The sequence below is a fragment of the Carya illinoinensis genome, chromosome 5, assembly GCF_018687715.1.
Source record: "Carya illinoinensis cultivar Pawnee chromosome 5, C.illinoinensisPawnee_v1, whole genome shotgun sequence".
Lineage (NCBI taxonomy): Eukaryota > Viridiplantae > Streptophyta > Magnoliopsida > Fagales > Juglandaceae > Carya > Carya illinoinensis.
The window spans coordinates 2,493,381-2,517,502 of NC_056756.1; the positions used below are offsets into that span (position 1 = coordinate 2,493,381).

Genomic DNA, 24,122 nt, shown 5'->3' on the forward strand with positions numbered 1-24,122 from the left:
TTAACTCTCACTCCAGCTTCATCTCTTCCATATCTCATCCATAAGTATCTCCAGCCACCCCTTCCCACGAAATTATCTTCATTTACACTTTCCATTAAAAGAATATCAAACACTCTCTCTCGGATAGTTTTTAGGAATTCTTTTGCACGCCCATTTCGAAGCTTTTTTAAGTGTTTTATCATAAAGTTTCCTTCATATAAGTTGTTCCTTTTTTAGTCTAGTTTACGTGGATATCTTATTTGTCCTATTTGAAGATCATTTGATTAGTAAAATATTATGTAAACTATAAAAAGGTCATTATGGAAGATAAACTGAAGAATATGTTATAGTTTGGAGTTTTTGATCAAGCTAATGGATAGATATAGGTCTAAAATTTTTATGGAGTATTGTTAACATGCATATATGACTATTCGTTGAGGATTTTTGCATGATTAAAGGTTTTGATAAAATATTTTCTTAGATTCAGAAACTTAGAAACTGGAAGAGGAAAAACAGTTTCTGTTTTGAGAAAGTTTAACTCTTTGGTGGTCTAAACCTATTCCAATGATTTTGATAATTTTATTGGAGGATCCTAAGCATCTTATATACATGTTATATTATTATTTTGAAGATATTTGATGTTAGTTTCAAAGATATGAATTTTTATGCAAAGACATATTCAGATAAGTCAAAGTGTTGATGTTTTTGGCTAAATTCATGTTTTGGTTAATTGTTAACTATGTGATCTTGAATTAGAAGCTTATATATGTTTTAGGACATCTTTTTAAACATTGTGATGGTTTGGTTTGAAGATCACATGTTTATAAGTCATAGATCAAAAGGTTAATCAAAACAAGTTAGAAACAAAAATCAATGAAAATAGCATATGGGAATTTCGGCCCTATGGAGTTTTAATAGTTGTGATTAGTTCTAAATTTTTCTAAATTGATATTTGAGTTAAAGATAAAATTTACATGAGGCATATAAATTTTGGTGACTTTTGAAATTAGTATGCAAAATCCTTAAGTTATGGGTAAAAGGTCATTTTCCTACATGTAGAGAGTAAAATGGAAATTTTACTCTTTAAATTAGAATTTTTCATATTTCAAATTATTAGTGATTTAGTGCTAACTTTTAGAATCACTAATTACAGTTCCTCGTGATCACGCTTGAGGTTTTATAAGAAACGCGGAGATCGAGATAAGTTAACTTTTAACTTACTAGCAGTCTACTGTGTATGTGTGCTAAGTAAAAGAACTACAGTGTATGTATGTGTGTTATCATATATGTCATGCCATGCCAAGTTATCACGTAATTGTCTATTATACAGAATTTATTCCGTCATCAATTTTTATCTGTTACATAATATATTATGTCATGTATTACTGTACCTTACAAGTACGTCATGCTAAATATGTCATCTATTACATATATGTCAAGTCATGTAATATTCACTGTTGCAAGTATGTCATGTTAAATATGTTGTCTATTATATGTTATGCCATGTTACGAAATATTTCTATCTCAAGTTGGTCATATATTTCAAGTTATGTTCAAGTCACGTTATGTTACGTCAGGGCTTCAGTCCTTTCATATTCTAGTCACGTTTCATCTTGAGTACATTCAGTTTCGTGGGGTCCACAACATCTGTAGCACACGAAGTATGGGGTCACAGCAATTGTGAAGCATACACTATGTGAGATACAGCAATTGTGACATGTAGAATACATAGGGCCACAACAACTGTGGAGTATGTATTTACACGTAGAATACATGGGGCTACAACAACTGTGGAGTATGTATTTACACGTAGAATACATGGGGCCATAACAACTGTGGAGTATGTATTTAACTGTATTGTGACGTGTAGAATACATAGGGCCACAACAACTGTGAAGTATGTATTTACACGTAGAATACATGGGGCCACAACAACTGTGGAGTATGTATTTAACTGCATTATGATGTGTATTATACATGAAGCTACAACAACTGTGGAGTATGTATTTACACGTAAAATACATGGGGCCACAATAACTGTGGAGTATGTATTTTTCATGTTAAGTCAAATTTCAGAACAAGTTCATGATAAGTTAAGTTTCGTATCATGTTCATGTTAATTCAAGTTTCAAAGCAAATTCATGCTAAGTCAAGTTTCAAATTAAGTTTATGTCAAGTCAAGTTCAGTTCATATTTCAATTTAAGTTATATCAATTATGCTATGTTGTACGCCAAGTTATACTTTAATTACTTATGAATTTGATTATGCATTTATACTTTTACTGTCATCCATGCATCATTAGCTTGTGTGGAAGTTTTTTGTTAACTTACTGAGATTTATAATCAAATCTCACTTTGGTAGTCCCAACTACCATTCCCCCGAATGGTAGATCTTGTTACAGGACCTGAAGGAGAATCAGGAGCTGATCAACTAGACACAGTTGACTAAGCGACAGTGCAACGTCAATGTTAATATAGTAGTTAACGTAAATTACTACTTGTATAATGGAGTTGCATCTCTAGTACTTTTTGGATCATAACCATTTTGGATTAGTGTTGTGATCTTAGTTGTTCAATGGGTCTTTATGTATGAAATATGTTTTAAGCATTTGAGATATTTTCAATTTGGTGCATAGTATTGCTAAAGAAAAAAATTATCCGCTGCGAATATTGCATAATGTTAGATACATGTTAGGAACATTGCATCTTATATGTCATGAACGGGCGCATATAACCTTGTGTTGCATGTCTTGACGCTTCAAATGTCCGTCCGATCCCAAACGGAACATGGGGCATCACACACTGTCCTAGTTTCCCCTACGCCATACAGCCCCAAAAGGTCTAAACATGAGGACAGGCAGTACATGCGGGGAGCCCTTGATCCCTTGACAACAAGTAAGGGGGAGGGGAGATCCGATGTGTCACACCTACTACCAGACAGATGAGACAGAAGGCTACACCACATTTATAACATCTGACTAAGGGCATGATGGAGGTGACATATACCTCTGGCACAGGAAATGGACAGTTGATCCCCAGAAATCAAGTATATAAGACAATTCTCAGGTACTATGAATTTTATCTGAACTCTTTATATAATAGCACTAAACTCTAAGACGATATTGACTTTGGCATCAAAGACTCCCTGGCCACCATATCCCCTTTCTCACGGTCTTTTCTTTGTTTCTGCAAGCCCAAGATCGGAAATTTGAGTTGCTAAAAGTCTAGCCTAAAGGTATGCAAAACACGACATTAACACAAACAACTACTAATGAAATGTTACCCACTGCAATAGTATTTCTCCATGGTCACTGTTGAATCTAAGGTTTTAAGTTTCATATAATTATATATCTGCACATTGATTTTGAAAATAACAAATTAATTCAAAGAATAAAGGAATCTCAAGCTCAAGTTGTCTACACAATGAAGTCAAGCACATCAAGGAACTAAACATAAGTAAGAAGGGAACAAGTTCACATTAAAACTCATAAAGTAATTTTGTAAATCTCTTAAAAATTTAAAATTAGGATTACGGCTCAAAATTAATAGTTTGTTCATTTTGAGAGATATATAATTTGTATTGTATTGTTCTTATTTCACTTATTGAGGAGTGTTCTCTGATAACCTACCCACTATCAACTCTTATATCAGTAAAATGGTGTGCATCACTCTTGTACGTATAGAATGTGTTCTACACAGGAAATAGTTGAATCACCACGTATAAGGTGATTGCAAGTGTAGAGGGCCAATGTTCTACATAGATCCTTTGTAGCGGTGTTGTTCAAAGGTGTAATAGGTTTTTATCTCTACTTAAAGGAGGTTGAATAGTGAATTTGGAGATCTTCAGGAGGTAGTTTGAAGTGAGGATGTAGACAGTAGGACCGAACCTCGTTAATATACTGAATTTATTTCTCTCTTATCCTTATTCTTTATATTTATTGCTGCTTCATATTTTATTTATATTTTATATTATATATTTGATTTATAATTTTTAATTTTTAAATATAATTCGATTCATTCTCTTTTTATACTAGTCATATGAGCAACAGCCACCTTGGAAAGATTGAAGGGAGAAATATAATTGCGGTTGCCTTTGGATGACTCAAAAAGTAATTCTTCTTTGCTGCAAAATTAGAAGAAAAAGGGTTAACGTTCCGCAGCGAGTGCAATAATGATATTTTTCTTGCTTGTTGTAGATTCAATTATCATAATTCGCTGTAGCGTGTGGGCCGGCTTACGACTTCCTTCCAATCAGACTCGATCATGGTACGTAGGGACTTGCATGCTTAAGTCTTTATTCCGTTGGCTGACCCAATTAATTATGCTCCTTCGGGGATTACTGAAGTCTAACCTACATCTATACAAAGAAAAAAAGGTGTATATTTTTAGAGTTCTATTTAGAGTGACCTCGTGTTTATTCAGAAGATTCTCTTTTTATTTAAATATTTTTCTCTTTAAGTGAATTTTCTTTTAAGCTAATTTTGTTCATTCTTGAAGGTATGTAATTTATTATTTTCGCTGCTGTCTATTAATCTATATTTTATATGAAAATTTTACATATATATTTATTGCAACCTTTACATGATAACCTCCATTGCGGCCTGCTCCTATTTATACGTACATTGCCTGCCTTACGATAAACAAATATTTCTGTTTTTCTCTTCAACATAAAACAAATTTATTTTATTAGTAAAAACTGCTGTCGATCTTCATTTCTAACCTACTTGATCATTTATGAGCATATTGATCATAATTGGTATATATGATACATTTTCTGTATAGATATTTAACGTAGGAAACTACTTATACATTATAGTTACGAAAAGTCTACGTATATATTATATTATTAATCATTATTTTATACCCCTTTTTGTCCTTATCAAAAGGTACATAGGAAGAAAATAGCCGCACCCACATTATAATTTTACTAGACAAACTACACCCCTCATAGCTAGGCTTCATGACCAATATTTTAAAATGGGCGTTCACCATAGTAATTACCGCTAGGATCGTAGTTGCAAGTCATAAAGATCCCCCCATCCTTTTTACACCTGACCCTAGCACACCCAATACGCTTGGTGTCGCGCCAGACAACTTGGGTGTAGTGCATGCACCCGCCACCCTTACACGAGTTGGACTCGCGGTCGTAGTATTGTTTCTCATCAACCCACATCTTCACAGCCTCTAGTGCGGTGAAGGTGCCCCAGCCTTGAGCGATGTTCTCCCCATAGGGTCCATTGGAATGCTCCAAGTTGCAATCCCTCCTCTTGTTAGCATAATTCTTGGCATAGACTTGCAGCGTGTGGTTCCATGTTAGAGGCGCAACACCGACTTCGGCACGAGCAGCATTGTGGGCGTTGAGAAAGTCTCGATAGGAATTTTGTGCCAGGGAGGCTTGAATTAGGGTGAACCCTATGAAGCATATTGCTAGAAAATACTTGCCAAACCCCATTTTAGAAGGCTTGTCAAGTTAATAGATTTATGATGGTTGGTGGGAACAAATGGGGCATATGATCTCGGTTTTTATTAGCCGCTTTGATGATCAGCATGCAAATTAGGTGTACATACTATACATATATGGCGATACCTAGTGAATATCAGATCACTAGGTATCTCCCAATTTCTCTCCATTATAATCTCTACTTAATTAATATAAGTAATATTTAGGTAGAACGAACGTTGTTGATCCTGGCCTATATATATGATCTAATTATATATATACATGGGCATTGATAAACTTACCTATTATTTCTTGATCATAAATTGATAATATATATTTTTCCCCCTCAAGCTTTAAACGGATTTCACCCCTTTTATTGAAAATGAAGAGAGGACAATCTTTTGTCATCTGTCAAATAACTCCTAATTTCTAAAGAAAGAAATAGTCGGGTACGTAGACTTTTCTTACCATATATTGTTATTATTATTAAATGATATATTTTTATAATTATTTTATCAATGAGATAATGATAGAAATTGGATACATTTAATTAGAAATCCAGATACTGGTATATTTAAATGCTATATAAAGTTCTAAGATTTGCAAATATGCCAAGCATTACTCGCACCTTTTAAAAAATAGGTAGTAGAGTACTTCTAAATATTGAATGGTAAGAGTACTTATAGTTCACGGCAAAGAACCGTAAGTATTGTCTAGCAGTTTATATTCATATATTTTTATATATAGTTAGAGCAATCTCATTGGATTATCTATAACTAAAAGTAAATATACTTTTTAACTATAAGATAGAAAATTCACTTGCAACGGATTAGCCATTAGCAAATGTTTTAGCTATAGTATTTATAAAGAGTATATCAAATTTGATCTGTATTGTACATAGAGCAAATTGTTATTTTATTATTTATATGCAAGTCTATCTCTCTTCTCTTTCAAAGCAATTGTCACCGTTTCTTTCACTCAAATTATTTTTCATATTTTCTCATAATAAAATTAAAAAAATTAATAATTAAAAAAATTAAATATTTTTTTAATTATTAATTACTTATTATTATATAATAAATAAATAGATAATTTAATGTGAAGATTTAATGTAAATAATTAAAGTCAAATTCATCTCATATTATTTTATTATTATATAATAAAAATAATTATTTCAATATAAAAACTTATATAAATAAAATACTCAAAATCTAAATCCATCTTATATTTATAAAAATATCATTTAGATATGCATATTCTTACCAATGTCGTTAGTTCATTGAAAGAGACTAGCTAGCTAGAGTTTGCAAGCTGAATATTATTTTCAATGAATAAATTACGGCAGTTTATAAGGATAATGCTTTCGTGTCGACGCACAGAAAGAGGCTAGCTATAGCTAGCTAGCAATGCTGCCAATAAAGAGGCGGCCTTAAACAGAGCCGGCCCGTGATGTTAGCTAAAAGCAGAAGGTCATGCATGTGGCTGGCTGCTGGTATTCATGAATAATGGACGCATGCAGGCCACTCTTGTTCACGGAAAAATATTCTTTCATGTAATTAAAAAAGTTGTGCGCGCGTGTTAGGGAAATACAAGGATTTATATATATCAAAAGGCGCCGTGTTATGTGCTGAATGATCTTCGATATTCTCTTCTGCTGTACCTACTTTCTCTGGATATCTACTTGATTAAACTTACTTAACTTTCCATAGTTTTTTTTAATACAGAAATTAAAGGTCCGTAATGGATGGAACATGCTTAATTATGAATTTAGTGTTGAACAGTTCAGGCTAAGATCGGTACTTAATTGGTAGCCTACTTCGAGGCAAAAACAGAACAAGTGATCGATCAAGGTTCTAAAATCAAATGGGCGCATGCGTAAGGTTCTATATATCCAAATATTACTGAAACTCTAAAAGAAGGAGATCAAGTCATTCCTTGATTAAATGCCCGCATTCGTAAACGCAGATGAGGCGACAATTAAACAACATTGAGGCCCTAATTTCCTTAATATTGATAGATAAATAACTTAATATATAACACGTATATATATATATATAAGGTTTTCTTCTTTTTCTTTTTCTATCTGTGGGCCAGAGGGAAGTTCATTGCCTTCCAAAGGTTTGAGAAAAACCAAACAGCTTCTCGAACTTCTCGTGAACACACAAATGATGACAGTGATGACACCTTTTAAGTTCATTATTATAATAAAATACGGTACTAAAAAGTTTTTCGTAAATCAAATTAAGATACCCTCATACTCGTAATTAAGTCCTAATTAATTTATGTAACTTTGCTTTTTTTTAAATGATTTTCTAGTATACAATTTTGCTTTTAAAAAATTATTTTATAATAAGGGTTTGCTCAAACAATTTCCTTTACCGTCTAAAGTTAAAAACTAAGTCCTATATATATATATATAATATTAAGTCACACTCCTGTTCTTTTGTTTTTTAGTTAAATGATTGACGCATGCAATAATATTATTCCAGAAAAACGACACAAATGTACGTTTTGTAAATATGCTGAACATGAGATCAGAATATATGTACTACTAGTAATGCTAGCCGATCACCCGTGAACACACACATGGAAGCATTTAAGCTTGCAATATAGGACAACGGAGAAATGAACAAGAAGGCAAAGTTCGTTGAATAAGACGTCGGATCGACATTGTCTTTGTATGCCAGGAATTTAGCAATTCCCTCAGAATATATATAGATGCCCATATAAATTATGATTGCCTTCTTTAATTTGGAAGTAATTATGAAGTACTAAAATGTGCTTTTTTCAAGAGAAGTATCAACGGTCAGTCGTTATATGATCACTTAAGTTGTTAGCACAAGTAAAATGCAATTAACTTCGATCAAAATTGACTATCGCACATGCGCTTCTTCAGTTGGACAATCGAACTCAGCTAACAACGTGATTGGAGACATATATGTATATATATATATAGATCATCAGCATATCTATTTTTTAATGAAGGCAGCCCCAATTAGAGGCCTTTTTCATATATATATATATATATAGACTCGAAATTAGCTTACTTAACAGCTTAATTGGTCCTCATTCGTACCCTTTTTTCTAGAGAATTGGGCTCTCTCTCTCTCTCTCTCTCTCTCTCTCTCTCTCTCTCTCTCTCTCTCTCTCTCTCTCTCTCTCTCTCTCTCTCTCTCTCTCTCACACACACACACACACAGAGACACACGGACTGTCAAAGTTGCAGTCAGATCCGGTGCTTGAAGCTAGACTACTCGTGAGTACTGCATAATTAAAGCAGTGATGAGAAAATTTTATTATTCAGGATTATAATATTACCATCATTTTCCATTAAATCCATCGAAAGCTGGTACATACGTATAAAGTTAATAACTACGTACCACGCACATACAAACACTGCAACATACTCTAACAGAATGATATGTAAAACCATTTAGTAAGGACGTTCGCCGTCGTTATTTCCCGGAGGATCGTAGTTGCAGGTCACAAATATCCCACCACTGTTGCACCTGACCCTGGCGCAGCCGAGATGAGTTGTGTCGCGCCAGACAATCTGAGTGTAGTGTCTGCACTCATCGCCAACACACGAGTTGGTGTCATAGTCATAGAATTGCTTCTCATCTACCCACATCTTCACTGCCTCTATTGCGGTAAAGCCACTCCAGCCAGCAGCAATGTTTTCCGAATAGGGTCCATTGGAATGCTCCAAGTTGCAGTCCCTCCTCTCTAGAGCATAGTTTTGAGCATAGGCTGCAAGGGTATCGTCCCAAGAAATAGGACCAACACCAACTTCATCACGAGCTGCATTGTGTGCATCCACAAAGTCTTGGTCGGAGTTTTGAGCTAGGGCAAGATCATGAATTAGGGTTAACCCCGTGAAGCATATGGCTAGCATAAACTTGCTTAGCCCCATTTTCAAGCTAGGCACAGGCAGGCAGTTGATAGATTTATGATTCTTAAGTGTCAATGCGGCATTAGGTATTTATAGGCAAGCTAGGGAACGTTATCCCTCTACTAGTGTAAATAGTTTACATATATATTATATGGTCGTCAATTTATTAATTCGGGAGTATACAGTTCTTTAATTGGTCCTTGTGATAGCTTGTAGAAATTGAATAATAGCTTGTAGAAATTGAATAATGGGAAAAAACAAAAACAAATAATAAACAAAAGAGGGGGCCGGGGTGGTTTATTTCGATCGTTTTCGGTTAAGAAAACGACATGAATCGGAATTCACATGCCCAACATTAGGATATGTACCTCATAATTAATGGTCCCATTCCAAATGGAACCTGCCTATAGCGTGCATGTTCTATATATAAATATATATATATATATATGCGCATGCAATTGCAACAAAAAGGTGGCCGGCTTGCCGTGCATCCACGCCATGAGTTGAACATGCAGTCATGTGTTTGGCTTGTATTCAGGCAAACACAACAACGTCTCTTGATAGGAAGGTGTCAACTGAGGGATCGAAATAATTAAATGCATAAATAAATCGTATAATACTTTTCATATAATATTTATAAATTTATATTCGCCGTAATAGATATTGTAAAATTCATTTAGTATTATATTTATCTAATTTTTATCTTTTGAAATTCTCAAATTATATATATCGAAATATAAGAGAATATTTTTCTGTAAAGAAATTATTGGTCCAACTATCATGTGTAAGTAATGTAGGTAAATAATTAAATGACATCAATCGAGGTTAAGAATATGATGAACAAGTCACGTCGAAGCTTAATTTCAGCCGTCAATCTACGGTCATACTTGTAAAAGTGAAGTCATGTGAATGTACTGTTTGGGGGGCCATCATTCACGGATACCACTACGAGTTTGGCGCCATGTCAGCTTTAAAACTTTGTAGAGATACGTTAATTTGTTGCGTAGAGCACTTACAATACTTCATTCATCTTATCATTTAAAATTTATTTTTTTTATTGTATATATTAAATTTTACAATAAATTATATATCAACTTATCTATTTTCTCTATATCATTTTATAATATTTTTTATTTTTTTTCAAACATTTCCTTTCTACCAATAAATTTATAATATCCATATATTTTTTTATATTTACAATATATTATTATATATAATGTAACATAATTTACTCCTATAAACACAAAATAAAATTATATAAGTTAAATAAAAATAAAAAATAAAATCAAATATGAAAAAATTGGATAAATAATATTTTTAAGATTTTTTTAGAATAAAATAAAATAGAGGTGTTTTAAATGATGAACAATAAAAATAATTTGTATTGAAATGTAAAAAAAAGGTATAAGGAAATGAGGGAATAAATGAAATATAAATAATAATAAAAATTATTTGAATGATGAATAGTATCTGCTATATGATTGTAGTAACTTGTATTTTATAAAATCTTTTATCTAATTGGATAGAGCTCATTTTATAAATATTCTTTGAAATAGTTTATATTTTTTATATTATACATGAGCAATTGAGAGTGCTTTTAGAAGAAATGCGATGCCCATGTTTCATATTCAAACAGAATTGGGCTTCTTGCAAAGACTGAAAAGATTAATATCACTTAATCTGGGGCCCAAGTTTTAAGTCCACCCCCGATTCACACGTCTTTCTTGTTGGGCCAATGATAACTTTCTAATAATTTGAGAGAGAGCATGATTCTTTTCAATGTTTTCATAGGATAGAAAACGGACGATGTTTTTTTTTTTTTTTTCATTTGTCCTCCAAACACTAAATCTTAATTTTGCCCCATCCATTTCACCATTAAAAACCATGATGTTGATTCGGTTTCGGCCCAAAACCAATGAGCAACTAATAAGTTTCATACATAATTAAAACCAGTCGAAACCAGCTAGTTAAAAGGAAGAAAACTAGCATGCTCAATTTCGATGTGATACCAATCAGTTGTTGACGTCCTGTCGATGGCGCAATGAAAGATAGTACTGAGAGAGAAAGAGAAAGAATAGTGGCTCGTCACAACGAGAGAGAGAGAGAGAGAGAGAGAGAGTCTGAGAGAAATATGAATTGAGGCCAAAAAAAAAAATTTGGAGGGGATATTAAACTCTAAATCCAAACAATGTTGTTTGGTGTATTAAACCAAACGACGTTATTTCATTTTAATTTTTTTTTCTAAACAGTAATTATAAAATGACGTCATTTACTCAAGTGAAACGATGTTATTTTACCTAAGATATATATAAAAATATATATTATATTAGCTAGTTTGACTATTTGAAACAAATCAGAACGGCCAATGTTAATTTTATCAATTTCCTTCTTTGACCGATTGGTTTTCTACCAGATTAGGCCCATTTCATCAATTTTTATACAACCCTACTTTTTTTTTTCATATAATTAATTTACAAATTTGTCCATCTTAAGAGAATTTCATAAGATGGGTTTCTTAGTAAAATAAAGGGATGAAAGCTCATACAAATGGAATGTTTAATGAATTTATTTTTTAAATAAAAAATTTATCAATTCTCGGGTTAGGAGGTAATACCCAAGAAACTTACCAATAAATCAATTGATGTTCCATAAAAGAATTCTATCTACTCAAAAGCTATATATGATTAAGGAAATATTCAGTTATTTCAAACATGTTGAATTGAGGACAAGATGGGATGGACCTACAATTAGGCTATTCCCTATTCCTCACATGCAACATAGATATGCTTTTGATTCTTAGTACCTAATTAATGCTATATATTAATATTTCTTTTTCTTATACCTTGAATTTTGGGGGAGCGAGGGATTGGGCATTCTTTTAAAAAAGAAAATATTCAGTTTTTTTAAACATGTTGAATTGAGGAATAAATGGGATGCACCTACAAGTCACGTCGAAGCTTAATTTCAGCCGTCAATCTACGGTCATACTTGTCAAAGTGAAGTCATGTGAATGTACCGTTTGGGGGGCCATCATTCGCGGATACCACCATGAGTTTAGGCGCCATATCAGCTTTCAAACTTTGTAGAGATATGTTAATTTATTGTAGCACTTACAATAATTACTTCATCTTATTTTTTAAAATACATTATTAAAATTTATTTTTTTAATTTTATATATTGACTTTTATAATAGATTATACATCAATTTATCTATTTTTTCTTCATATTATTTTAATAATATTTTTTTATTTTTTTTAAACATTTCATTTCTATCAATAAATTTGTAATATCCATATATTTTGTTTATTTACAATATATTATTATATATAATGTAATATAATTCAGTTCTATAAGCACAAAATAAAATAGAGGTGTTTTAAATGATGAACAATAAAAATAATTTGAATTGAAATGTAAAAAAAAAAAAAGTATAAAGAAATGAGGGAGTAAATGAAGTATTAATAATAAAAAAATTATTTGAATGATGAATAGGTATCCGCTATATGTAGCAGGTTATTGTAGCAACTTGTATTTTACAAAATCTTTTATTTAATCTGATGGAGCTTATTTTATGAACATTCTTTTAAATATTTTACATTTTTTATATTATACGTGAGTCATTAAGAATGCTATAGGAGAACTGAAGAAGTGTTGAGCCCATGTTTCATATTCAAACCCAAGGAGAATTGGGCTTCTTGCAAAGACTGAAAAGATTAATATCACTTAATCTGGGGCCCAAGTTTTAAGTCCACCCCCAATTCACGTCTTTCTTGTTAGGCCAATGATAACTTTCTAATAATTTGAAAGAGAGCATGATTCTTTTCATAGGGTTGAAAACGGACCATTTTTTTTTAATCGTCCTCCAAACACCAAATCATTTTGTCCCATCCATTTCACCATTAAAAACCGATAATGTTGATTCGGTTTTGATCCAAAACCAATGAGCAACCAATAAGTTTTATACATAGTTAAAACTAGCCGATTTCGACTAGTTAAATGGAAGAAAACTAGCATGTTCAATTTCGACGTGATATCGATCGGTTCATTTACGTCCTGTCAGTGGCACAATGAGAGATAGTATTGAGAGAGTTCACGTTGTGATGAGAGAGAGAATGAGAGAGAGAGAGAGAGAGAGAGAGAGAATGGTGGTGCGTCATGATGAGAGAGAGAGAGTGAGAGAAATGTGAACTGAGGAACAAAAAAAAAAAAAAAGAGGAGATGATATTAAACTCTAAATCCAAATGACGTTTCGTGTATTCTATTTTAGTTTCTTCTTTTTTTTTTTTTTTTGTAAACGGTAAGTATAAAATGATACCATTTCACTTAAGTGAAACAATTGTTTTATTTAACTTATATATATAAAAATATATATTATATCGACTAGTTTGGATATTTGAATTTGGTTTAAACCGGGACCAAACCAGCCCCAACATTAGCTTTATCAATGTTGCCCAGATGACTAACACAAGAGGGGGGGTAAATTGAGTTGTATAAAAAAAATAACAATTATAAATCAAATATATAATATAAAATATAAACAAAATATAAAATAACAATAAATATAAAGAGTAAGGGTAAGAGAGAAGCAAACTCAGTATGTTAACGAGGTTCGGCCCCACTGCCTACGTCCTCGCCTCAAGCTACCCCTTGAGGATTCCCAAATTCACTATTCAACCTCCTTCAGGTGGAGATAGAAACCTATTACACCTTTGAACAATACCGCTACAAAGGATCCGTGTAGAACACCCTCTACACTTGCAATCACCTTACACGTGGTGATTCAACTATTCCTCGTGTAGAATACTTTCTACACACACAAGGGTTATACACACTCTTTTTCTGATACAAGAGCTGATAGTGGGTAGATTATCAGAAAACACTTCTCAATGAGTGAAATAAGAACAATACAGCGCAAACTATATCTCTCAAAATGAACAAGGATTAAGGCTCAATGCTTAGAGAAGAGAGAATGAAAGCTTTGAATGAATGTTGTATGCTCTTGGTGTTGTGAATGTGAAGCTCTCAAATGATCTATTTATAGGCATATGAGATTTCATATTCAAATTTAAAAAGATTCACATGTCAAAGACAACATCATTCACTTTTTCAAAAAATTCAAATAAAAGGTTATTCTTTTTCAATTGTCAAAGACAATATCATTCACTTTTTCAAAGAATTCAAATAAAAGGTTCTTCTTTTTCAATTGTCAAAGACAACATCATTCACTTTTTCAAAAAAATCAAACCTAATCTTTTACTTTTGGCATATGACAAAATGAGCACACTTTCATTTTCAAAAAATTCAAACCTAATCTTTTACTTTTTGTATAAGTCTAAAAAAGCATCAATCACTTTTGAAAATATTCAAATAAAACATGCACATGTGAAAGATGACAATCAATCATCTTTAATATTTTCAAAGTTCAACCCTTTAATCAAGGCATGCACATGCAAAAGATGACAATCAATCATCTTTCAAAATTTTCAAATTTAATTTTCAAAAATATTCATGCACATGTGGAAAATGTATTTTAATGCTTTATGATAAAATATTAATTTTGAGCATTAATCCTAATTTCGAATTTTGAAGAGATTTACAACTTTACTCTATAATTTTAATGTGAACTTGTTCCCTTCTTGCTCATGCTTGTTTCCTTGATGTGCTTGACTCCATTGTGTAGACAACTTGAGCTTGAGACTTCTTTATTCTTTGAATTCATTTGTTATCATCAAAATCCATGTGTAGATTTATAATCACATGAAACTTGAAACCTTGAGTTCAACAATCTCCCCCTTTTTGATGATGACAAATATTTGATAGAACTTGAAACTTGTATTAATACTTAAGCTCCCCCTGAAAATATGCGTTAGTTTTTCAAGCAAAAGTATAAATATAATTCCAAGCATATATGACAAGTTTAGCAATTTAAACAGTATTAATGTTCTAATCTAACACTTCTCCCCCTTTTGGCATCATTAAAAAGGATCCGCAACAAGTAAATAGACTGAAGAAAACGGTGCGTTAGTAGACACTATAGATAGTTGAAAAATGGAGCCGTCTGTGACCCGACAAGTGCTGCAAAGCCTCGAGGCCTAACTCTATGAATTTAATACGGCTGAAGATTTAAACAATCGCCTGATGTTGTTGATAAACGGGATTGAAGGCTCCGAGTTTCTATAAAAAAATTATCATTTTCATCTATCGGATGCCAAAAAAATAATCGCTTCTTGACCTGAGTTCTGTTTTTCCACAACGATAGAATGGCTGAGCAATTCTCTTCCACTAATGTTCCAGACTTGAATCAGGAACCCTTGACGCATCAATCATCAATCTTCTCTCCTGAGGCCGTCAATACCATGATAGGAGCAGTGAACCGTTTTTCTAGTAAGACTGATTCTGAGATTATTGCAGAATCAAGAATACTCAATAGTCAATATGCTGCCTCTGTTACGATCATGTCTTGGAGGTTAATGGCGAGGGTGAGTGAGATTGATCATCTTAACATGCAAATATTTGAGTTACGACAGAAGCTTGCTAGTAAGGATAGTGAGAATAAAAGGCTAAAGCAAGAAAACCAAGAGTTGAAAAAATTTGCAGATTGGTATGCTCATGATCTGCAACCACGAATAGAGGAGCTGGAACGAGAAAGGGTTCAGATACAAGGTCAATATCGGCAGATAACAGCAGAGGTTCATCGTTTACTAGAAAAATAGGGACAATCTACTGTTAATCTCTCTGGGTTAGTAAGAAAACTTTTGATAATGTGTGTCCAGCATATTTTGTATTTCTTTTGACTAAAGAAGATTTGAAGAGAAAATAGTTTGTCTTATTCTTTATGCTATCTCTATAAAATCAGTCCGGAAGTTCATCCAATCCGCATCAAGTTTTCATCTCATCTCTATAACTCATCTGCATTCCTTCAGCATTTTCGTTTTAAACCTTCTATTCTTTTCTCAATGGCTCATTCTTCTAACATTTCTCTAGATCCATCCATGAGGCATTCTGCATCTCAACCTCCTGTCCTTTCTGCAGCTGCCATTGGTGCCATGTTGCAACAAGAAAATAATAATCTGACTAATAAGTCAGATTCTGATGCTATTTATGACTTGGTGAGTCTTGGGACTCGCTACTCTTCCTCTATTGTTGCTTTTTCTCAGCGGCTACAAGCCAAAAATCATGAAGTTGAAAGGCTCAAAGAACAAATTGTTGTACTTCAACGAATTGTTCAAGAGTCTCATACAAGGGAAGGAATCATTCGGCAGAAGAATAAACAGTTGAAATCTTTATTAGATTCTTCATTCCGCTTGCCGGTTCCTATGAATAAGAATGACATGATATTGTATGAGGAGAATGAGCGTCTCAAACATGAGGCTAAGAATCTCAAGTTTATGTAAAAGTATTTAAAAAATCTATCTCTATTTTTATTGATTCTCGTCTATCTTTTAAGAGATATTCATAGCATGCATCATACCTATTTCTCTTCTGATCATACATAATCTATCTTCTGGTAAAGGTTTTGTGAAAATATCTGCTAACTGATCGTGTGTGTTTGTGAATTCTAATACTATATCGCCTTTCTGCACATGATCTCGAAGAAAATGATATCTTATTTCAATATGCTTAGTTCTAGAATGTTGTATTGGGTTCTTTGAAAGATTTATAGCACTTGTATTATCACATTTGATTGGAATGTGATTATACTTGAGTTTAAAATCTTCAAGTTGTTGTTTCATGTAGAGAACTTGAGCACAACAACTACCCGCAGCAACATATTCTGCCTCAGCAGTAGATAGTGCAACAGAATTTTGTTTTTTACTAAACCAGGAAATTAATGCATGACCTAAGAAATGGCATGCTCCACTAGTGCTTTTTCGATCTATTTTACAGCCAGCATAATCTGCATCTGTGTAGCTGATTAGATCGAAAGATGTGTGCTTAGGGTACCATAACCCTAGGTTAATTGTACCACTAAGATATCTAAGAATGCGCTTAACTGCAATTAAATGTGATTCTTTTGGAGATGATTGAAAACGTGCACATAAGCACACACTAAACATAATATCTGGTCTACTGGCTGTTAAATATAATAAGCTACCAATCATACCTCGATATATCTTCGAGTCAACTGGCTTACCGGATTCATCTTTATCAAGTTTAGTTGATGGGCTCATTGGTGTTCCAATTTCCTTAGCATTTTCCATCCCAAACTTCTTCAGTAATTCCTTAATATATTTTGATTGATTGATGAATGTCCCACTTTTTGCTTGCTTAATTTGCAATCCGAGAAAGAATGTAAGTTCACTCATCATGCTCATCTCAAATTCTTCCTGCATAGTCTTAGCAAAAACTTGACACATATTTTCATTAGTAGCACCGAATATTATATCATCAACATAAATCTGAAGCAAAAGAATATCATCATTTTCATATTTAATGAAAAGAGTTGTGTCGATTTTTCCTCTTGAAAAACCTTTTTCAATCAAGAAACCACTGAGTCTCTCGTACCAAGCTCTAGGAGCTTGTTTAAGTCCATATAGTGCTTTTGTGAGTTTGAAAACATGATTTGGGGAAATATGATTTTCAAAACCTGGAAGTTGCTCAACATATACCTCTTCATTTATAAAACCATTTAAGAAAGCACTTTTAACATCCATTTGAAAAAGTTTGAAATTTTTATAACAAACATATGCAAGTAGCATTCGAATAGCTTCTAATCTTGCGACAGGTGCATATGTCTCATCATAATCGATTCCTTCTTCTTGATTAAAACCTTGGGCTACAAGTCGAGCCTTATTTCTAGTAATGACTTCAGACTCATCTTTCTTGTTTCTAAAAACCCATTTTGTTCCAATAATAGTATGATTTTTGGGTCTAGGAACAAGTATCCAAACATCATTTCTTTCAAATTGATTCAACTCTTCTTGCATAGTTAGAATCCAAGATTCATCAAGAAGTGCGTCATCAATATTTTTGGGTTCAAGTTGAGATAGAAAAGCAGTATGATTACAAATATTTCTAAGAGATGATCGAGTACTTACACCTTGTGAAGGTTCTCCTAAAATTTGTTCCACTGAATGATCTTTCACAAATTTCCACTGTTTGGTTGCATCTTGTATTAAATTTTGATGATCTTTCCTGATGGCTCCATGTTGAACTTCCTATATTGCTTTCTCTTTGTTGAGATTGAGACTTTCTGTGTTATTTATACCTTCTGTTTCTTCATCAATAGATTTCTTGGAGAGTGGAGAATTAGATTCATCAAATACTACATGCATAGATTCTTGTACAGTCAAAGTCTTTTTGTTGAATACTCTATAAGCTTTACTATTAGTAGAATACCCGAGAAAGATACCTTCATCAGATTTTGTATCAAACTTGCCTAAATTATCTCTGTCATTCAAAATAAAACATTTGCATCCAAATACATGAAAGTAACCAATGTTGGGCTTTTTCTCATTCCAAAGCTCATAGGGGGTTTTATCTAACTTAGACCTTAACATAACTCTATTTATAACATAACATGCAGTACTTACCGCTTCGGCCCAAAAATAACTAGGCAAGTTATTCTCATTGAGCATTGTTCTTGCCATTTTTTGAAGAGATCTATTTTTCCTCTCTACTACCCCATTTTGTTGAGGAGTTCGAGGAGCAGAAAAATTATGTATAAAACCGTTTTCATCACAAAATGTTTCAATATTTTTATTAACAAACTCTTTTCCCCTATCACTTCGGATACTTGAAATAGTATAGCCCTTTTCATTTTGAATTCTCTTGCATAACTTGGTAAAGGCATTATGTGCCTCATCTTTATGAGCAAAAAAGATGACCCAAGTATATCTAGAGAAATCATCAACAATAACAAATGCATAATATTTTCCTCCTAGACTTGCAACTCTATTTGGTCCAAAAAGATCCATGTGTATCAGTTGCAATGGTCTAGTAGTGGAAATATGTTTCTTAGTTTTAAAAGAAGTTTTTGTTTGTTTACCAAATTGACATGCATCACAAATTTTGTCTTTAAGAAAATATGTTTTTGGTAAACCTCTCACAAGATCATTTTTTGAAAGTTTGGAAATAAGTTCCATGTTGGCATGACCTAATCTTCTATGCCATAACCAACTAGTTTCATTTTGAGCTGACAGGCAAATAGCATCTTGTGAGGTAGTTTCTTCAAAATTAATTGTATAAACATTATTGTTTCTAAAAGCAATAAAACAAATATTACAATCATGATCATTCAAAATAATGCATTTATCCATTTTAAAAGTAACTGTAAATCCTTTATCACATAATTGACTTATGCTCAAAAGATTATGTTTTAAACCTTCAACAAGTAGAACATCTTCAATTATGAGAGAAGATTCATTACCAATTTTACCTATTCCCACGATCTTCCCTTTCGAGTTGTCTCCAAATGTCACGTGTCCTTCTTCTTTAGATCTAAGATCAAAGAACTTAGTCTTGTCTCCCGTCATGTGTCTTGAACATCCACTATCTAAAAACCACTTATTTTTGCTTGTGGATGACTTCATGCATACCTATAAAAACAATTAAAATGATTTTTCTTGGTACCCAAGTTATTTGGGTCCTTTATTTATTAGTATTAGAAGAAACAAGATTTTTAGGTACCCATATGGCCCTAATAGTCATTGTATGATTTCTTCTAATAGGACAAGTATGATAATTATGACCATTTCTATTACAAAAATTACAAATAGCTTGTGACATATATGAAAAATTTGAATGATTATAATAATATCCCTTTTTGACAAAATTATTTTTATGAAAAGAATTTTGAATATTAGTCTTTGAGGTAGAATAATTATCAAAGAAATTTTTATAAGGTTTGTATTTTTGTTTTGGCATATATCCCAAACCTGCCTTGTCAAAAACACATCTTTGACTACCAAGAAGTTTTTCAAAATTTCTTTTTCCATTTGTAAAGTTTTCAACAATATTTTCTAAATCGGTTTTCTTCTTATTCAATTCAAAATTTTCATCTTTCAAAATGATACTTTCTTTTCTTAAAATTTCAATTTCGTTTGTTAAAGAAGAATTTTTTTTTTCAAAGCAGTATACTTGATACCCAATTTTTCAAATTCCTCATAAATCTCTTCTAAAACATTTTGCAATTCTTCATATGAAGGATTTTCAATATTATCAAGATTTGTTACCTCAATGTCATCTTTAGCCATAAGACAAAAATTTGCTGATTCTTCATTGCTTGCTTCACTATCTGAGCTACTTGAATCATCATCCCATGTAGCTTTCATTGCTTTCTTGCCCTTGTTTCGATCTTTCTTTAGCAGAGGACAATCTGGCTTGATATGACCAGGTTTATTGCATTTATAACAAATTAAAGTATCGTTTTTACCTGAATCTTTCTTGGAAAACTTTTTGAAAGATTTCCTCGGAGGAGTTCTATTTTTCTTCAAGAACCTCTGAATTCTTCTTGTTATCATCGCAACTTCTTCATCTTTATCGTCATTTTCCTCATCTTCATCACTTTCACTTTCATGAGGAACAACTTTAAGTGCTAAGCTCTTCTTTGGCTTTCCTTCTTCTTCTCCTCTTTTCAATGTGTACTCATGGGTGATAAGTGACCCGATGAGTTCATTGACTTCGAGCTTCTTGAGGTCTCTAGCTTCAAGAATCGCTGTAACTTTTGATTCCCAACGTTTGGGTAAAGAGTTGAGAATTTTTCTTACTATCTCCACCTTGGAATAAACTTTGCCAAGAGCTGTCAAGCTGTTTATGATGTTAGTAAAATGAGTGTGCATACTAGAAATAGATTCATCATCATTCATCTTAAACATTTCATATTCATGAGTAAGAATATAAATTTTTGATTCCTTTACTTGCGAAGTTCCTTCATAAGTTACTTCCAAGTTATCCCAAATTTCCTTTGCCGTAGCGCAATTCATTATTCTATTAAACTCTTTTCCATTAAGAGCATTATATAATAAATTCATAGCAGTTAAATTTAAAGTATAAAGTCTATCGTCTTCACGATCAAACTCTTCTTCTTCCTTTTTGACCTTTACTCCATCAACTACTTTTGTTGGAATATAAGGTTCATTTACAATACATTTCCAGATTTCTCTACCTTGAACTTGAAGAAATATTCTCATTCTAACTTTCCAGAATGAGTAATTATCTCCACAAAAGAGTGGAGGCCGACTGCTAGATTGACCTTCACCAAATGAAGCTGCAATGTTAGCCATAAGATCTTAACTCAAAAGATAGCTAATCTTATAATAGAGCTCTTAGCTCTGATACCAATTGTTGCCCAAATGACTAACACAAGAGGGGGGGTGAATTGAGTTGTATAAACAAAATAACAATTATAAATCAAATATATAATATAAAATATAAACAAAATATAAAATAACAATAAATATAAAGAGTAAGGGTAAGAGAGAAGCAAACTCAGTATGTTAACGAGGTTCGGCCCCACTGCCTACGTCCTCGCCTCAAGCTACCCCTTGAGGATTCCCAAATTCACTATTCAACCTCCTTCAGGTGGAGATAGAAACCTATTACACCTTTGAACAATACCGCTACAAAGGATCCGTATAGAACACCCTCTACACTTGCAATCACCTTACACGTGGTGATTCAACTATTCCTCGTGTAGAATACTTTCTACACACACAAGGGTTATACACACCCTTTTTCTGATACAAGAGCTGATAGTGGGTAGGTTATCAGAAAACACTCCTCAATGAGTGAAATAAGAACAATACAGCGCAGACTATATCTCTCAAAATGAACAAGGATTAAGGCTCAATGCTTAGAGAAGAGAGAATGAAAGCTTTGAATGAATGTTGTATGCTCTTGGTGTTGTGAATGTGAAGCTCTCAAATGATCTATTTATAGGCATATGAGATTTCATATTCAAATTTAAAAAGATTCACATGTCAAAGACAACATCATTCACTTTTTCAAAAAATTCAAATAAAAGGTTCTTCTTTTTCAATTGTCAAAGACAATATCATTCACTTTTTCAAAGAATTCAAATAAAAGGTTCTTCTTTTTCAATTGTCAAAGACAACATCATTCACTTTTTCAAAAAAAATCAACCTAATCTTTTACTTTTGGCATATGACAAAATGAGCACACTTTCATTTTCAAAAAATTCAAACCTAATCTTTTACTTTTTGTATAAGTCTAAAAAAGCATCAATCACTTTTGAAAATATTCAAATAAAACATGCACATGTGAAAGATGACAATCAATCATCTTTAATATTTTCAAAGTTCAACCCTTTAATCAAGGCATGCACATGCAAAAGATGACAATCAATCATCTTTCAAAATTTTCAAATTTAATTTTCAAAAATATTCATGCACATGTGGAAAATGTATTTTAATGCTTTATGATAAAATATTAATTTTGAGCATTAATCCTAATTTCGAATTTTGAAGAGATTTACAACTTTACTCTATAATTTTAATGTGAACTTGTTCCCTTCTTGCTCATGCTTGTTTCCTTGATGTGCTTGATTCCATTGTGTAGACAACTTGAGCTTGAGACTTCTTTATTCTTTGAATTCATTTGTTATCATCAAAATCCATGTGTAGATTTATAATCACATGAAACTTGAAACCTTGAGTTCGACAATCAATTTCCTCCGTTGACCGATTGGTTTTCTACCGGATTAGGCTAATTTCATTGGTTTTTAAACAATCCTACTTTTTTTTCATATAATTAATATACAAATTTGTTCTTCTTGAAAGAATTTCATAAGATAGTTTTATTAGTAAAGCAAAGGAATGAAAGCTCATACAAATGGAACATTCAATGAATTTATTTTTTAAATAAAAAATTTATCAATTCTCGGGTTAGGAGGTAATACCCAAGAAACTTACCAATAAATCAATTGATGTTCCATAAAAGAATTCTATCTACTCAAAAGCTATATATGATGGGATTCTTTTGAAAAGGAAATATTCAGTTTTTTCAAACATGTTGAATTGAGTACAAGATGGGATGGACCTACAATTAGGCTATTCCCTATTCCTCACATGCAACATAGATATGCTTTTGATTCTTAGTACCTAATTGCTATATATTAATATTTCCTTTTCTTAGACCTTGAATTTTGAGGAGTGAGCGATTGGGCATTCTTTTAAAAAAGAAATATTCAGTTTTTTCAAACACGTTGAATCGAGGACAAGGATGGAATGGACATATATATTAGGCTATTGCTTACACGCTATGCTTTTGATTCTTAACAACTGCTATCAGTATGTCTTTTCTTATAGGATTGTTATTAGATTATGCACGTGTAAAATGTAAATGATATTTTTGATGAATATAAGATAAATTTAGATATTAGCTATTTTATTTCACATAAATCTCTACATTGAAATATTTTTTTTTATTATTATATAATACTAAAATAATATGAGATGAATTTAATTTTGACTATTTCATTCATATCAAATCTCTATATTTGATTATTTATTTATTCATTATATAGTAATAAAATAATATTAACCTAAAAAGATATTTAATTTGGATAGTTTTTATTTATTTAATTTTATTATGAATTTAAAATTTAATTTTTTAATTATTTAATTAATTTAGCTCATGAATTAAAGTTACTGGATCTGATGCAAGATGAAATTAAAGCTACCAGGATATATCTAAGCCAGAGAAGAGAGATGGAGAGTTACAATAAATTAATAAAATAAAGATTTAATAATTGTACAGTTGCAATCAAATTTGATATTTCCTTTCTAATTACTATAGCTAAAAGTTATAAAATTTATATTTGCATAATCTACTGCAGATAATTTTAATGTC

General features: G+C 32.1%; 2 protein-coding genes across 2 annotated transcripts; both read right to left on the reverse strand.

Moving 5' to 3' along the window:
- Nucleotides 1–4,929: 4,929 nt before the first annotated feature.
- Nucleotides 4,930–5,431, reverse strand: LOC122311684 (basic form of pathogenesis-related protein 1-like). Its single transcript, XM_043126318.1, has one exon. The coding sequence runs from the start codon at nucleotides 5,429–5,431 to the stop codon at nucleotides 4,952–4,954; it is 480 nt and encodes a 159-aa protein (XP_042982252.1). The 3' UTR covers nucleotides 4,930–4,951.
- A 3,245-nt stretch (nucleotides 5,432–8,676) lies between these two features.
- LOC122309279 (basic form of pathogenesis-related protein 1-like) lies at nucleotides 8,677–9,386 on the reverse strand. Its single transcript, XM_043122684.1, has one exon. It carries the CDS (start codon nucleotides 9,330–9,332, stop codon nucleotides 8,853–8,855), a length of 480 nt encoding a protein of 159 aa, XP_042978618.1. The 5' UTR covers nucleotides 9,333–9,386; the 3' UTR covers nucleotides 8,677–8,852.
- Between the last annotated feature and the right edge of the window lie 14,736 nt (nucleotides 9,387–24,122).

Excerpts from the sequence above, each read along its gene's own strand:
- LOC122311684 (XM_043126318.1), bottom strand. The coding sequence starts at position 5,431 with ATGGGGTTTGGCAAGTATTTTCTAGCAATATGCTTCATAGGGTTCACC.
- LOC122309279 (XM_043122684.1), bottom strand. The coding sequence starts at position 9,332 with ATGGGGCTAAGCAAGTTTATGCTAGCCATATGCTTCACGGGGTTAACC.